Here is an 18005-nt window from a genome sequence, read left to right as displayed (position 1 = left end):
GCCCCCGGAGACCCGCGGAGCCCCCGGCCGTGCAGGCGCTGAAGACGAGCTCGGGCGGGGCCCCGGTGCGTCGTGCCTGTCGCCGTCCGTGTCCGGAGCGGCGGCTCGCGCCCGCCCGCTCGGCGCCCCGAGCCCCCCGCCCCGGGCCGTAGGGGCCCCACCCTGCGGGTTGTAGGCGACGGCCGGCCCGGGACGAGCGGAGCAGCCGTCGCGGGGCCTCGCCGCGGCCTCTAGCGCCCCAGCCCCGGGGAATGCAGTGGCCCACGGCCCCTGGCGCTTCTCCGTGTCTAAGCTGGGCCTCCTCGCTCGCCTGCTCCGCGGCCACGACGCTCCTGAGCCGCACCGGCCGGGCCCCCCTCATGGCGGCCAAGTGGTTCAAGGAGTTCCCCCTGAACCTGAAGACAGTGTCGGAGCGGGCCAAGCCAGGCGGCGGGGGAGGCGGCAAATTGCGCAAGAACTCGGAGGCGGGCGGCGCGGGGCCCGCCCCGGGCAAGGGCCGAAAGAACTCGGCGGCCGAGCTGGGGAGCAGCCGGGCCGGGGTCGGCCCCCCCAAGGATAGCCGGCTATCCCGAGACAGCCTGCAGGGTCTGATTCAGGCCGCCGCGGGCAAGGGCCGCAAGAACTCCCGGGCCACCGAGGAGGAGCCCCACCGGGGCGCGGCCAAGAGCTCAGGCTGCAGCACCTACATCAACAGGCTCATCAAGGTGGACACTCAGGAGAAGAATGGGAAGAGCAACTACCCCAGCAGCAGTAGTAGCAGCAGTAGTAGCAACAGCAGCTCTTCCTCCGCGTCCTCTTCCCCTTCCTCCCTGGGACCCGAACTGGACAAGGGCAAGATTATTAAGCAGCAAGACACGGTAAGAATACAACCTCCCTTGGACCACCTCTCCCCTACTGAAGCGGAACAGTGGGAAGGGAGCATCGTGAACCCGCTAAACTCTAGGGGTCTTTATACCTCAGAGAAGGTGAGGATGTATTTACCCCCTCTAACATTTGACCCCTAAGTGACCATTTAAAATAATTAGATTTTTTTTTTAATCTTGAAGAATTCTCATTCTAGCGTTGGGGAACTTCGCAGAAATGTACTTTCCATTTAATTTTGTTATCAGTTTAGAAGAATAATTGAATGAGACAGTTGGATGCTTTGTTAAATGTGATCCCCTTGTAGATGTGGTTTATTTTAATCTAGAAATCCAGGGGAATTGCAAAGCTAGATTTGTGTGTAAATTTTATCCTTCTTGAGCATAAGGAATGGTAACCTCTAAACTGTTTAAGTACTGATTTCAACTGCCCCCCTTCTCTGCTAGTTTGGAAGCGCTATCGTTCTTTGCACTTCAGCCCAGTAAAGGGTTTCTAAGCCCTTCACTAGTACCACAAGATTACAGCCCTTTCATTCATCCCATGAACATTTGCTGTGCAGGAGCCATGTAGGATAAGGGGCACAGGGCTCTAAGGACTGCGGAGGCTACAGAATAGGACAAGGAAATGCCCTGAAGGGAAATTACAGATCAGGACAGAAGGTGTTTCCTGCTTCTTACACACTGGAGGTTTTCTGGGTGCTGTCCAATGTGAGACAGTTAAGGAAAGGAGTGTGAACATGTGAAGAGACCCGCTCATTCTTACAGAGATGAGTTGGGGTTTTGTTTGTTTCTTATTATTTATTTTTTATTTTGGCTGCGTCGGGTCTTAGTTGCAGTGCTCAGGCTTCTCTCTAGTTGTGGTGTGCAGGTTTTCTCTTCTCTAGTTGTGGTGCGCAGGCTCTAGAGCACGTGGGCTCTGTAGTTTGAGGCACGAGAGCTCAGTAGCCCTGCAGGTGGGATCTTAGTTCCCCGACCAGTGATCAAAATCCCGTCGAAACCCCGTCCCCTGTATTGTAAGATGGATTCTTTACCCCTGGACCACCAGGGGAGTCCCTGTTCGTTTGTTTTTAAATCTGCTGTTCTGTGTGAAGGAGAGAGAGAAGAGCTTACACCCAGCTTTCAGCCTCCAGCCCAGGCGATCACTTCCCTGTCATGAGAACTTTAATTTTCTCTTGCCCAGGCTTCAAACATGTGGCCCACCCGGATGGAGTCAGGAGTGGTAGCACATACCACGTGTGTCTGCACTGGCACTTCTATTCATTCCTCCACTTATTCTGTCCACAAGTATTTACAGCATGCCTACCTCCCTGCCAGACACTGCCAGGAGAGCCGTGGAAAGATGATCAGCTCATCCAGACATTAGTCGGTGGTCTCTCCATGTGTTTAACTAGATCATAAGCACCTTGCAGCCAAGCACTGAGTACCATGCTTCGTGTTCCTTGCTGTACCTTGGGGATGCAGTACACATGTTCAGGCAAGAAGAATGGAGTGAGGGAGTGAATGGTAATCACAGTCCTCTGCAGTGATTGCCCAGTTATTGGTCATCGCTTCTAGATGTCTAAAGTTTCTTAGGCCATCTCCTCCCAGGAAGAGGACTCTCATCCAGGCTGTCCCCTCCGCCTCACTTCTCCCTGTTTATCTGGATTCTTCTGCCAGCTCCAGTGGTGCTTCTCCGTGAACTCTTTGGAGAATGTAATCAGAGATTGTACCAAGGCCTGGGGCTTCCTCCCTTAATTTTGATTCACCTTTGGTTTTTATTCCTCTCTTTCTCTTTCACTGGAATAAGTAGTTTATCTATACTATCCTAGCTGTTTATTTGTGGAGCCACGTTGATAATAGGGAAAGTGCTGTGCTTTAAAAATGAATATATCTTTTCTCCCCATAAAACTCCTCCTCCCTGAGAAGCACCTGTCAAGCTCAGGCTCCCAAAGCTCCCACATTGTCACCCAGCTGCTGCAGAACAGAACTATTGCACTCACACCACCTTCCCAGGCACTCTTCTATTTTTGGAAGGATGGATGCTTTCTGTAGCAAATACGGATCAAAACTCTATCTGATCATAGTCTGTGAGAATCAGTCTGCCTATAAATTATTGAACCTAGAACTCCCACAATACTCTTTAGCTCTGACCTATTTCTTAGGCTTCTTATTATGAAGCCTGCCTCTTTAGAGCTGTTACAAATTCCTTGAGGACAAAAAGTAAGTCTTGGTCTTATTTTATTCCCTCTCAGTGCCTAGCCAGTGCTGGTGGATGTTCAGTGTCAGTGGGTGATGGGCTGACTTAACCATGGCTCTATTGCTCAACTGGTTGGCATAAAAAAAACGAAAATCATGGAAAATGTAGTAGACCAGTTCATTTATTTGTGCTCTAAAGCCATAGACATCTTCCACCTTCTGCCATCCACCCCTGCTACACTTTAACCAGCAAATGCCTTATTGCTTGGGGAGAGAGAGGGAGGTGAAAAGAGCCTTGGGGATAAGCAGGAGAGTTTAGATGGATTGTTGCCAATCAATTATACTACCAAAATAAACCAGATGTTTGTCCAACTGGGTGGATAATAGTGTAATCAAGTGCAAAAGCTCTTCAGAACTGGTTGGAAATTTTGACCTCTTTTTGGGTCTGCAGGTTTTTTAGCCGTCTTTTTGATACCATTGTCACTCTGGTATATGACAATCCTTAGCAACTCCCCTGTCTGGTTCTTTTACAGGTCATCATTTTAGAAGACTATGCTGACCCTTATGATGCTAAACGGACGAAAGGCCAAAGGGATGCAGAGAGAGTAGGGGAGAATGATGGATACATGGAACCCTACGATGCACAGCAAATGATAACAGGTTTGTAACCAGGAGCTGCTTTATACAGACTGAAATCTTACACTCACTCGGAACGTAGTAAAAAATAATCACCAGTGTGTATTTTGGGAAGAGGGGCGAAGGGACTATACCAGATCCTGCTGAGTGGAAGAAACAGAAATTAGACTCAAAACTAAAGTCAAAATATCTGGTTAACATCCCTAATGGTTTTGTGTCCTTCAGTTTTAGAATTTGTGGGAGTCTTTAAAGTTTTTCTAATTCTATGCAAAAAGACACGTGTGAATTTGCAGATCTGCTCAGAATGTGATCTTCAGTTTTAAGATTATTTAAATACACTTTTTGGCCACTTTCAAAGCTTTGACATCCATAATGGGAGTCATAAATCTGTACCAAGGGACTAACACATACTTAAAGTACTTTAAGTTGTTAAAAGTTGCAGACATGATGTGATCCTCTGTTTTATAGTAGAAGATTGATTTCTCAACAAGCTTTATGATATTGGAGGAAAAAAATTTAATTACTAAGGAATGAGTATTAATCACTGGCATGAACCAAGCCACTCAAGGCAAACCTCCTAAAACCAAAGTTGACCACTCTTGTAACTTTTCAAGTTGGAATAATTCCAACTTGTGAGTTGAGCAATCACTCTGTCATTTTTTGTGTCACACTTTTCCCTTTTATTCATAATTCTCTTAAGTTGGTGTAAACAGTACTTTAAAAACTAATTATTTAGATTTATTTGTGCAATTTTAGAGTAAGTTATCTATTCACCTAATCTTCCTTAAAACATTCTTTAATCTGTAATGAAAAAATGCAGTTTCTAAGTGCTGACTCAAGGGAGCCTTGTTTGAACATCGTGGGTTTCATGCCTGGGAAAGGAATAATCGGTCACACATTAAAGACTTTGTCTCTTCTGTTTAAAAACAGATAGAAAAGCTGTCAAGCTCAGGCTCCATAAGCATAGTCTCAGAAGAGTTGAGCATGAGGGTAACTGCAGCACCCTGGAAGGGTCAAGACAGGCTTCAGAGTGAGACTGAGCTGCAGCAGGAAAGCACTGCTCTGTTTCCTGCTCTCTGCTTACAGAGATAAGGCAGCACATTTGGGAAGGGTGTACCCTGACCAGGCTGTGACCCTGAAGGTCACTGGACTGTGACCTCTAATGAAATCTGTGAATGAAAGGAAGTGAAAATGAACTTAGTCAGAATTTTAAAAAATATCAGAGGCTTGAAAGGAATAGGAGGAAAGATTTTCTTTTACATAAAACTGAGGGAAAAGATTTTCTAAAAAAACAAAAAATTAATGTTTTATTTTGATTCACCTTTCTTTGTCCTTTGGTTTTTATTCCTCTCTTTCTCTTTAATTGGAGTAAGTAGTTTATATTATCTCAGGTTTTTTGTTTTTTGTTTTTGTGGAGCCACACTGATAATAGGGAAGGTGCTTTGCTTTTTAAAAGTGAATGTCTTTTTCTCCCCCCATATAATCACCACAAAGCCCTGAAACTAGGGGACCCTCATACTACCCCCTTGTTACAGGGTAGAAAATAAGATCAAAGAGATTCTGACTCTCCTATGTTCATAAGACTCTTCAAGAGACAGAGCAGGAATTGGAACCCAGATCTTCCCACTCCAGACTGGGTGGTCTGCTTTCTACACCAAGCCGCCTCAGGACATGTGAAATGATGTATGAAAAAGTTTAAACTTTACATATAAGCAAGGCACCTTTCCACTCAGACTCACAAGGAAAGTTGTATTTAAAAGTCAAAAGTTGGTATGTAACTTGTTGCTTTTCCCCCAAAAAATAAATAAATAAAATTTAAAAATTTAAAAAATAAAAGTCAAAGTGTCCAATACAAAATAAATGTAATAATAGTAGTAGCTAGCATTTAATATTTGAACATTTATTAAGTCCCAGGCTCTGTTTTAAACAGTTTATCTGAATAAATTTAATTAGTAATACAAAACTAATGTATTCAATTGGAGGATAAATTCAAATTTATTAAAAATTTAAATTACTAACATTTAAGAATTACTAGCTTTTTTTCCTTTGCTCTTTTAAAAAATATTATATTGGTGAACTTAAAAAGTCCTTCATTTAAAATATATATCACAAAGCACCTTCTTTGTGCTTTGTGATATATATTTATGTGCTTTATATATATATAAAATATATATCACAAAGGTATAAGAGAATATACCTCTTATTCTACGCATAGGTTACACAGCTGGACAGAATAACAGGAAGTGGGTTTATCGGAAGCTGGGAATAAAAGATTTGCTGCTGGGTGGTTTTTTCTTTTTTTTTTAAACCTTTTACTTTTTTCTGTTCAGTTTGCTCCCTGTGGGCTTGTTTGTCAAGTCCAAGCTCAGAAATGTCTCACATTTCTTGAGAAATGTTAGGGATTTTGTTTATTTCAGCAGGAGATAGAGAGGGTTCTGATGAATACGATTTAACTGTGGAGCACCCAACTTCTGTACTGCCTTTTTGGGTGTGTTGTTTTGTTTTGTTTTTTGGCCATGCCATGCAGCTTGTGGGATCTTAGTTCCCCGACCAGGGATTGAACCCGGGCCCTCGGCAGTGAGAGCATGGCATCCTAACCACTGGACCACCAGGGAATTCCCAGTACTGCCTTTTTAATACCTGTGAAATGGAAGTAACATGCCTAATTTCAGCAATATCTTGGATGTATAGAACACTGTTCATGATGGTATTTTGTAACGACCACCAAATATTTCCTAGGCATTTCTTTACCATGCACCCAGCCCTGTGCTGGGCTCTGGGCATCCAGGCAACAAGATGCACAGGACCCATGTCCTTATGGACCTCACAACCCAAGGGGCAAACAGACCTAACAGAGCAGAAAATATGTCACTTAGCACTTAGCCATGAAGAAGAGAATAAGAATCACCGTCTGCCTCAGGGAACAGAGGAAGGAACAGAAATTGAGACATTTATTATTTTCTTATGGCCAAGTAACTGTGGGACCCAGGCTCCCTGGATTCCCCCCTGCCCAAAACTTTGCTCTTAACTTTTAAAAGCTAAGGATTTATAAATTTATGAATAAATGCTCACTTAGATTTCTTCAAAGGATTGTTAATAAAGATATGACAATCAGTACAAGGCAATATTAGTTTAAACCTGTTGTTGTTCTGTTAGATTTGCAGGAACATTTTAGCTAAATAATTAGCAGAAACATTCTACTTAATTTAGTATGAAAAGTTTTCGCCACCAAATTAAAACGTTAGCATTGGGAGGGTCTTTAGAAGTTCCCTAAGATGAGCCAGCATTCAGCATGATAATTCCTTCTGCAGCTGATATCACACAAGTCGAGCGTCTACTAGGTGCCAAGTTGCCAGATTACCCCACTAAATCCTACCACCCTGTGTAGTGGGTGTTAGAAGGCTCTGTTTTACAGAGAAGGCTGTGTTTTACAGATGAGGAAACCAAGGTTCAGAAAGATTCAATAACTTGCCCAAGTTATGCAGCTGGAGAGTGGGGATACCAGGTCATCCAACACCCTTTGGTTTTAGTTACCGAGCTCCAGTCACAGATTGTTTTTAAATTTTTGTTTTTGCCTCCAAATGGTTTTATTGGTTGGTGTAGATAGTCAAATCTAAAGGAGAACCTCATTTTTTCAGTCTCCATTTAAAAAATTATCCATTATGGAAAAAATATAAATAGAAGACTTTTTGATATATTTACTTTGCCTGTATTTTGCTTGTTAAACTTAAGTTTCAGGACTTCTGAATTATATCTGCTTTTGTTCAGATATTTAGATTTGTTCTACAGGAAAATATTAATTTTAAATCAAAATTTTAAGCATCAGTAAAAGATCCCTATTGCTGATTCTAAGAGAAACATAGAGCCTTATGAGACTCTAAGTTTGATGTTTTGAATACATGGAATGGATTAAGTGAAAATGTACATTACAGAAATTGTATCTAGCATTCTACATGAAATCTTTGAGGCATAAAGTAAGATATGATAGAGAAGGCATTGGCTCTGGAGCCAGTAGTGAATGGCTCCCCTGCTGACTACTACACATCCTCAGTTTTTTCACCTGTGAAAATGGGCTAACACATCTCTTGCTGCATTATAATGAGGCTCCACTGAGCTGCAGGTGTAACATGCCTAGTACATGCATATGTGAAAAATATCACAATTATTTAGACACTCTGGAGAGAGAATTCCATTTTCAAAGAGAATTCTGAACAAGTGTAGGGGAATATTAATTGCTAACTAGAATTAATTTAGCAAAAGAAAGTCTTAGTCTTCTGCTGATGTTTTTAAATATAAATGGCATACTTATGTACAGTGAGAGTTGGGAATTGAGAAGGGAAAATTTTCGGCCAATATTATGTTTCACGGCAACCAGTTGCAGATATGAACTGGTGCAGGTCAGGCCTCAGTTCAGCCCTTGGTGAGATGGGTGTTTATCTGCAGCCCGTTGGCTGTATTCTGTTGTCTGCCGTGGTAAATGGCCTCTATCGGCAGAGCCAGGGCGTAGCTTCCTCTAGCCATTTCCTCCTTCTCAGGCTCGTTTCCTCTCGGAGCCAGCTCTGCACGTCAGGGGCTATTCTCCCTGCAGGAAGGGTCGGCTTGCAGCCCCCGCAATTGTTTCTGTTTCTATGGCACCTCAGGTTGGGGGCAGCCAGGTGCTGGAAGGGACTGGAAGGTTACTCCCCTTGAAGGGGCAGATAGGCCCTGCGCTCAAGCCCTATTTTTCCCCGTAATTAAACATTGTTTAAAAAGATGATCATACTCTGCAGATTTTGCCCAATCCCAGGATCATCCTGGGAAGGAACATTCTCAGCTGTATACTTTCCAGTGTTTTTCCCAGAGCTCTAAGTGTGCAGTGACTATCTAAAATAGAAGGAATACTGAATTCCCTGGCGGTCCAGTGGTTAGGGCTCCGTGCTCTCACTGCGGAGGGCCTGGGTTCGATCCCTGGTCCGGGAACCTAAAATCCCACAAGACACGTGGTGTGGCCAAAAAAAAAAGAAAAGAAACAATCATATATTTGGGACTTCCCTGGTGGTCCAGTGGTTAAGAATCTGCACTTCCACTGCAGGGGACACGGGTTCAATCCCTGGTTGGGGAGCGAAGATCCCATATGCCACGCAGTGCAGCCAAAAAAAAATTAATAAAATTAAATAGAAGGAATACAAGTGCCTCATCTCAAAAGTAAAAACCCAAATACATGTGTAATAAGAACTCAAGATTCTAATCACTGTACATCATTTTAACACAAACTCGTTGAAATTTCCTGTGAGCAGGACTCCTATCTTAAGGTTGGAGTCAAGCCTTTTTCTACTTTGTTCGACTGGGACAGAATTGAAGCAAGGACCTTAGGAAAGGTTTCCCCAGCCTATGCCAGTCTGAGGGTAAACTTAGGTTTTGATCAGAAACTTTAAAATTCTAAATTCGTCCTTTGAACTCCTTTGTGTTTTCTCTTTGCTCTTTCCTAGTTCTGTAGAAAAGTTCTTTTTCATAAATTCCAGGCTTATCTTAATTGAACCAAGAGCAGAGTGAGTTTTTTGTTTCTTGTTTTCCATAACTCCATCTAGAATAAGCAATGAAGAAAAAAGGCTGTCGATTGAAAATCAGGAGGCTTGGACCAGAGATGCAGGAGACCTCAAATAACCCCAGGCACCTTCCTGGCCTGGGGATGGGGAATAGTCCTTCTAACTCTCACATTCGGATGTGGAAGTTTTTGATAGTAGGAGAACCCTTTTCCTTGGGCTGGGGCTAGCAATGATAAGATTAGCTCTGGAGGGCAGGAGGAACTGGGATGGAGACTGTGGGGACCCAGGTGTTGTTGGAGTGCTTCTCAGGCTTAGCTTCTTATTAGAATCACCTGGGTGAGCTTTTGCCACTCTGACTCCCAGGCTGTACCCCAGCTCAGTTCAGTCAGGACCTGTGGTGATGGGACCCAGCCATGAGTATTTGTTAAAGCTCCCCCAGGTGATTCTAATGCCCTAGAACTGCAGTTTTATAGGATTGGAGCCAGCTGCAGTAAGGGGCCCTATCCAGCAGAATTAGAACCTCACCCTACAAATGAATTCTGCCCCTTTGAATTTAGTGTCCTGATTTTAATAACTTTTCCCTAGAATGTATCCTTTCCTTGTTATAGAAGTCTTATGGAGTCAGTGATTCTTCTCTATAGAGAGTCACCATGCCCATTTTCAGTTACCTGTAGAAAGTCTCACTTTCCTTCATTTCTATGGCACTGTAAGTCTCCTGATCCTCTTCATCCTTACCTGACCATTCCTTCTCAGTCTTCTTTGGTGGCACCTCTTCTTCCATCCACCCTTAACTGAAGAAGCCCCAGATTTTGCCTTTGATCCTCTTTTCTTTTCAATCAGCTTCTTTTTCTCTGGTGATGGCTTTCATTCTCACAATACCAACAATGATCCATTTGTGAGTAACTCCTTGACATGTACCTCTGACCTTCATCTCTCTGCCGAGCTCCAGATCCATATTGTCACCTGCCTGGAGAAGTTCTAGAGCTCCTTCCCCTCCCTCTCCCCTCCCATCCATCCATCCAACCATTATTTAGCACAACTGTTTCCTACAAAGTCAAACAAGACATGGGGGTCCCTGGCCTGGCAGTCTCCACCAAATTGGAAATACAGACACATCAACAAATAAATCCATACACTGAGAGAGATGCAGGGTGAGAGTGGGTTGGCAAAGCGGTGGCACCTGGGGGACATGGGGCATTGGAGGAGAAGGTAGGCAGGAAAGAGGAGGAGGTGCTAGGCTAGACTCCAAAGGATTGGCAGATCACCAGAACACTGGTGGGTATAAGACAGTGCAGTGTACAGGGAACTTCAGAAGTTCCGTTTGGTTGGAACAAAGAATTGGATTTTAAGGGGCTCAGGGATAGGGTGGTATTGAGAGAAGAAACTGGAGAGGGAAGCAGTGATGTGACCACAGAAGGTGTCCCATGCCATGCTGAGCAGTTTGCACTTTGTAAGTGGACATTTGAGAACTTATTGGGTGTTAAGTGATGAGGTGAGATGTTTGTGTTAGAAAAGTCCTCCTTCACTGTGACTGGGTGGACAGATTGAAGGCTTCCTCATGGGCATTTAGAGGAACCAGAGCATGATGCTTCTATTGGCCTATATCACCAGCTCTGGTTGTCAGAGACTCTAGTCATCTCTGACTCTACCTGCCAAGGCCTCTGGGCCCCAAGCTGGTCAGTCCCCAGATGCTGCTGCTTCCTTCCCACTGTGGCTGGCTGGCTGGTTAGCTGGTGATTGGTTGATTTGCATCCGGTTTTTTGCATCCATTTCTGTGCCTCCGTTCAGACCATACCTTTATTCTATCCTGTACACTGTGTTGGAGTTATCTTCCAGCAAATCACAAATATAATTATTATTACCTGTTTAAAAACTAGCAATGGTTCTCCACAATATAAACTTCTTTTTTTTTTTATAAATTTATTTATTAATTTGTTTTTATTTTTGGCTGTATTGGGTCTTTGTTGCTGCTCATGGGCTTTCTCTAGTTGAGGCAAGCAGGGGCTACCCTTCGTTGCGGTACGCGGGCCTCTCATTGTCTTGGCTTCTCTTGTTGCAGAGCACAGGCTCTAGAGTGCAGGCTCAGTTGCTCCGTGGCATGTGGGATCCTCCCAGGCCAGGGCTCAAACCCGTGTCCCCTGCACTGGCAGGCGGATTCCCAACCACTGCGCCACCAGGGAAGCCCCACAATATAAACTTCTTAATTCTGGCTTTTAAAACTTCTGCACTTTGGTGCCTGTCCTGCCTACTTTTCCAGCTTCTTCTCCCGCTACCCCTCTCCTCTCCTGGCCTCTGTCCTTTGAACTTCTCTCTCGATTCCCCCTGATGGGAACAAGCCCTTTCTGGTTCCCACCTCCATATCTTCACTCATGCAGCTTCCTCCACTGGAAATGACCTTCTCTATCAAAGTCAATGCATCTTCCATTTCTCTTCCACTTGGAGTCAGTCCAAGTGTGGTGGCTAAGAGTATGGCTTCTAGAGCCCAACTTCCTGCTTTTGAATCCAGGCTTTGCACTTGCTGGTTTGGGCAATTTCCTTAAACTCTTTGTGCTTCAGTTTTCTCTTCTATAATATGGGGAACTAATAGAACCCATCTCATAGGGCAGTTGTGAAAATTACCATGCACTTAGAAAAATGCATAATGCATAGTACACTATGGCTAAATGTTAGCTTTTGAGATATTATTTTTGTTGTTTTTCCCCCAACTCCTCTTTTACTTTTATTTATTCTGTCATTGTTAGCCTGTTAAGTATTATTTGTGAATGTGTCACTACGTCGAAACCGCCTAGAAGTCAAGAGCTCTGTCTAACGCACATAAATATCTTACCTCAGTGTATGTGGCCCAGTGCTTGAATATAGTAAACACTCAACTTTTATTAACATACTTTGATCACAGCTTCCTAACAAGATGTAAACACTTTGAAGGTGAACCACACTCAAGAGGAGACACGGGGGCTTCCCTGGTGGCGCAGTGGTTGAGAGTCCGCCTGCCGATGCAGGGGACGCGGGTTCGTGCCCCGGTACGGGAAGATCCCACATGCCGCGGAGCGGCTGGGCCCGTGAGCCATGGCCGCTGAGCCTGCGCGTCTGGAGCCTGTGCTCCGCAACGGGAGAGGCCACAACAGTGAGAGGCCCGCGTACCGCAAAAAAAAAAAAAAAGAGGAGACAGGGGGACCGGGAGTTGTGGAGCAGGTTGCCTTGAGGCCACTTCTCCAAACTGCACGCGCGCGGCCCCAGAGGCAGGCCTGTCTTCGGTTGTGATTCCCTAATCGTTGGACTTGATCCTATTATCTGGCTTGATCCTATTATCTGGCTCAGGCAACTGGCGGGAAGAAGTTCTAGGGCCCTTCCCCCAGCTGGGCAGCCATCAGCCCAGTAAGGAACAATCCAGGCGTTCTAGGCCACTTTCAACCAGACAGACCTGTCGGTTGGGGGTGCAGCGGTAATTGGGTTTCATCAGCGGGCTTCCATGACGCCTTTTCTTCAAAAGTATTGTGAACGGTGTGTTTTTTTCAGAAATCAGACGACGAGGTTCCAAAGACCCCCTGGTGAAGGCTCTTCAGCTGCTCGACAGCCCCTGTGAGCCAGGGGAGAACGGCACGAAGCCCGAGGCGCTGGCCAAGAGACGGAGCTCCAAGGAGCTGCTGGGGAAGCCGCCGCAGCTGTACGACACGCCCTACGAGCCGGCGGCCGAAGGCGGCCCGCGCGCCGAGGGGCCGGAGCGGAAGGCGCGGCTGCCCCAGGACGACGAGAGGCCCGCGGCCGAGTACGAGCAGCCCTGGGAGTGGAAGAAGGAGCAGATCGTGCGGGCGCTGTCGGGTGAGGGCTGGGTCCGCGCCGCCCCCGCTCCCTCCTGCTTTCTGCTTCCCTGATGGAAAACCCCGCCAGCCGCAGCCGGGGCTTTGCAGCCAAGGCGCTTTTCTTTATGTTCCTCAACTGCAAGTCTCTTTTCCCAAGAAATCTGATGATATGGGGAAACGAGAATTTGGCTATGGTTGGAAGACCAGGACTGAAGACGAGCCCTTAATGTTGCATGTATCCTGTATCCTTCTGGGTATCTTTATTTTCCTTTATCTTGGCAGTATGCGACTGTTTTGGAAATGCCTTAAGTCACTATTGAAAAACCTTATCTAATTAGAACCAATGCTATCAAATTGAGAGCAGCTTTTTCTAACTCTTACTTCGTGCTACTCTTCAAACCTGTTAAAATCCCTGTTTATAAGATGCCAGTAGTGGATCAAATGGATTACAGGAGAGGTGGTTGGAAAGCTGGAGGAAGCTAGCTTTTTTTTTCCTGTCGAAAATCCTCCTAAAGGAATCAATTCTTCAAGTATGAACTTTTTTTAATAACTTAAGAGGAAGTTGATAAGTAGATTGTCAATAGTTATTAAAGGTAATTCTCCCTCCTGCTTCTCCCAGGACATAGTTTTTCTTCTTAGCTGGCCACCGAATTTCTTTTGCCTTTGATTTTAAAAGTTAGGGATATCTTTTCCCTCTAACAGTAAAGCTATGTTTTTGATTAAAAGTATAGTCAGTGTAGGGAATTCCCTGGCGGTCCCGTGGTTAAGATGCTGTGTTTCCACTGCAGGGGGCACGGGTTCGATCCCTAGTCAGGGAACTAAGTAAGATCCTGCAAGCCACACAGCCAAACAAACAAAAAGTATAGTCAATGTATAGGGTGAATAGAAAAGGTAATTTGTTTGATAGCAAACATTTGAGTCAGGTTTTCTGTTTGTGTGCTTTAATTTTTTTTATATAATTTTATTGAAGTATAGTTGATTTACAGTGTTGTGTTAATTTCTGCTGTACAGCAAAGTGATTCAGTTATACATATATATATTCTTTTTCATATTCTTTCCATTATGGCTTATCACAGGATATTGAATATAGTTCCCTGTGCTATACAGTAAGACCTTGTTGTTTATCCTATATATAATAGTTTGTATCTGCTAATCCCAAACTCCCAATCCTTCCCTCCCCCACCCCCAAATCAGTTTTTGTTTTATTTTAGAATTGTTTTCCACAAATCTCTACTGGGCACCTGCTACAGTGCTAGATGCTGCTCATTTTATCTCTTTATCCTCTATCCAACCTAGATGTCATAGCATCTTTAAGGCACTATTAGTAGTTTCTTTCTATTTCTGAGTTGATTTTTCTCTTTATTATTTCATAGTGAAAACTTTATTTGGTGTCATAGAATGATATGCACTCTTGCAGGGAGTGATTACCTGTAACTCTTGTTTAGTCTTTTATTCTAAATATACCAAAACGAAGAGTTTTTTATAAATGCATGCTGAAGGGACTTCCCTGGTGGTCCAGAGGTTAAGACTTCCCTTCCAATGCAGGGGGTATGGGTTCGATCCCTGGTCGGGGAGCTAAGCTCCTACATGCCTCGTGGCCAAGAAAAAACAAAACATAAAACAGAAGCAATATTGTAACAAATTCAATAAAGACTTTAAAAATGGTCCACATCGAAAAAATCTTTAAAAAAAAAAAAGAACATGCTGAAATATACTAAAGTGGTTTCTTCTTATATTCTAAAACTGTTCTACATTAATAAATATCTTGCAGAAAAAGTGGCTGCATGTGGATGCTAACAGTATGATCAGATATCAAAGACAGCAGGAGCTCAGCTATCCCAGGGCCTTTTGCAGTATTTTTTTTTAATTAATTTATTTTATTTATTTATTTTTGGTTGCGTTGGGTCTTCGTTGCTGCGTGCGGGCTTCCTCTAGTTGCGGTGAGCTGGGGCTACTCTTCATGGCAGTGTGCGGGTTTCTCATTGCACTGACTTCTCTTGTTGCGGAGCACGGGCTCTAGGCGTGTGGACTCCAGTAGTTGTGGCACGAGGGCTCAGTAGTTGTGGCTCGCAGGCTCTAGAGCACAGGCTCAGTAGTTGTGGCGCATGGGCTTAGTTGCTCCATGGCATGTGGGATCTTCCTGGACCAGGGCTCGAACCCGTGTCCCCTGCATTGGCAGGTGGATTCTTAACCACTGTATCACCAGGGAAGTCCCTTGCAATGTATTTTAGCTCAAATTAAAGAGGGGGAAAAGCTTCTTTCCTAAGATGAGGCAGACAAGGTCTTTTCTTTGAAGTTTACATGGGTCACCTCAGTGGCCTCTGATGTTAAATGGAGCCTTTCTTCCAGTTCAGTTTGAAGGCTCTGAGCGACCTTCCGTCAAGGAGGAGACAGTGAGGCAACACCACCGACAGAAGAGTTGGACCCAGAAGATCTTGAAGCCAACCCTCTCTGACCACAGTGAAGGGGAAAGAGTGGACCCAGCCCTGCCACTGGAGAAGCAGCCGTGAGTCTCCTCCACAGATACGTGTAACACACAATGGCTGGGAACTTTGTCGGGGCACACTGGCCCGTTTTACATGATTCTTTTTGGTGCTGAATATTTTTCTGGGTGGGACTTATTAGTGAAAACCCATTTTCAAAGCCCAGTGCATTTGTGCAGAGTAGAAAATGCACTGCATCCCCAGAACCTGATCTCAAATTCCATTCCTCTGCATAGAGTGAAAACTTTTAAAATGACACTAGCCCTGTTAACTCCCTCTTAGGTGATTGATAGGTTTTGTGATCCAGGATTACCCAAATCTCATTTTGTCTATTTTGAATGGGAAGCAGGATCTAGTCCGGCTGTTGAGTTTTCACTAGAAGTTCATTTCAAATAATGCTTTATGGAACGATGCCCTGTCTGGACTGGTATCTTGATGCTCGTGATTTCTCCCCCTGCCCCATTTTTCAGTTGGTATCATGGTGCCATCACCCGTGCTGAGGCTGAGAGTCGACTACAACCCTGCAAAGAAGCTGGGTACCTGGTTCGAAACAGCGAGTCAGGGACCAGTAGGTACTCCATTGCACTAAAGTGAGTATCGAAGCCTCCCTGTCTGGATGCAGGAGAGGGGTACAGACTTTCCTATCATGGGTAGATGACCAGGCAAAAAAGCTATACTTTGAAGGTGGTTCACAGGGGTATGTACTGTCAGAAAATAAGATGCATTTGCTTGGACAACAGAGCATGACATGCTCTGATTAGAATGCAAAATTGGGGGAATTCCCTGGCGGTCCAGTGGTTAGGACTCAGCACTTTCACTGACGTGTGGCCCCAGGTTCAATCCCTGGTTGGGGAACTAAGTTCCTGCAAGCCGCATGGCATGGCCAAAAACAAAAAAAGAATACCGAATTGGTATTGGGTAAATGTCCCAATATCTCTTATGATAAAGAGAGTCCTATTTTATTACCGTTGTACATTGATCACTTTCTGCCTTACATTACGTGATCTAAAGTAGGTCCTCTCAGCAGAGAAATAATTCTTGATAAAAAAATAATTTCTAACAGGATAGTTCAGTGGTTCTTTTATTCCCTAGTGTTTGGGACTTGAATAAATCAGATCCCTTGATTGTCAAAATGCCAACTGCAATTTTGGTACTAGTTTCTTTTGATGAAAAAGGAAACACTGCCTTGCAATGACTCCCCTGCCCAGTTGTACACAGAACATTCATTTTGGCCTGGTAGGCCTGGTGGAGCTGGTGTCATGGAAATTCTCTTTGCTCTTGCGAGTTCAGTGGTGCTATATTGGAGGATCATTGTCAAGAGCCCTAACAGCATTTCCTTCCTGAGGAAGCTGAGCCCCTGCAGCTGAAACAATCAGACTGGAGGGGATAAGAGGTTGTCGGGGGGAGCAGCATGGCTCAGAAAACGGGATAGGCCACCAGATACACAATACCAGGAATAGCTTTGCTGTGTTCCTGAGACTGGTGCTCGTGGATTAGATCTTTGAGCCTTCGGTGCCAGCTGTCATTATACACAACCAGGAACAGTCTTTCCAGATTGGGTTGGCCGTGGGGGGAGGAAGGAAACAGTTTTATTATTATTATTATTCTTAATGTGTTCTTTGGGGAGAAAACCTTACACATGTCCTTTTAGCCATGACAAAGAGGGTGAGTTTAAACCTCACCTTCGTGGTCTCATACTTGGGTTTAAGCACTAGTTTGGCAATTTGGGGGCCAGGAGGGACTGGACGTTTTTTTTTCTTTTTGGTCCAGTGCCTGATGACTTGTGTGTATTAAGGATAAACAACCCAAGGATGATACACATTTAGCTGAGGGCTGTGAAGCTTCTGAGAGCTTCATTGGAGTGCTGAATGCATTTCTGTTTGTATATCACAATTCCAGGAATGGATGGGAACCTGTTCGCCTGTGAATCTGGCTGAGATAGTTTTCAGTGGGGAGGGATCCCTCTGCTCACTCACTCATGTCTTCTCCTCAATTTTGGTTTTGTTCCAGGACTAGTCAAGGATGTGTCCACATCATAGTGGCTCAGACCAAAGACAACAAGTATACCCTGAATCAGACGAGTGCTGTCTTTGACAGCATCCCGGAAGTGGTACACTATTATTCCAATGAGAAGCTGCCTTTCAAGGGGGCAGAACATATGACCTTGCTCTACCCTGTGCACAGCAAGCTGCACTAAGGTTCAGCCACCAAAAGCCCCAGCGGGGCCTCTCACACCTAGGAGGGCATCAGCACCCAACCAGTATCTCAGGGGACAAGGCTGGACTGCACCATAATATTTTGGAGGAAGCGGGACGCTTCATTTAGGAGTCAAAAAGTCTTCGGCCTTGAATCCATTCCATGACACTTGGTTACTGACCTGTCCCTTTTCTCCTTGCTAAGTAGTCTACAATGAGAAAACATAATTTACCGGTTGCCTCCAGTCCTGGAGTAGGGTGCTCTATGTGGGGCATGACCCTCAGGAAAGGTAAGTCAGGAGTCCAGAAATATTAAGATTCTCCAAAAATG

The 18005-nt window shown here is 44.7% G+C and overlaps 1 protein-coding gene across 1 annotated transcript; it reads left to right on the top strand.

Annotated features, from left to right (window-relative positions):
• Nucleotides 1–251: 251 nt before the first annotated feature.
• SHE (Src homology 2 domain containing E) lies at nucleotides 252–17676 on the top strand (the record flags this gene model as incomplete). Its single annotated transcript, XM_079697914.1, has 6 exons — nucleotides 252–857; nucleotides 3569–3695; nucleotides 12713–13015; nucleotides 15346–15502; nucleotides 15950–16069; nucleotides 17490–17676. 6 exons carry the CDS (start codon nucleotides 252–254, stop codon nucleotides 17674–17676), a joined length of 1500 nt encoding a protein of 499 aa, XP_079554040.1.
• Nucleotides 17677–18005: the final 329 nt, after the last annotated feature.

The sequence above is a fragment of the Hyperoodon ampullatus genome, assembly GCF_949752795.1.
Source record: "Hyperoodon ampullatus genome assembly, chromosome: 2".
NCBI classification, from domain to species: Eukaryota; Metazoa; Chordata; class Mammalia; order Artiodactyla; family Ziphiidae; genus Hyperoodon; species Hyperoodon ampullatus.
The sequence above is the reverse complement of the archived record's forward strand: the minus strand, read 5'-3'. Positions and strand labels throughout refer to the sequence as shown.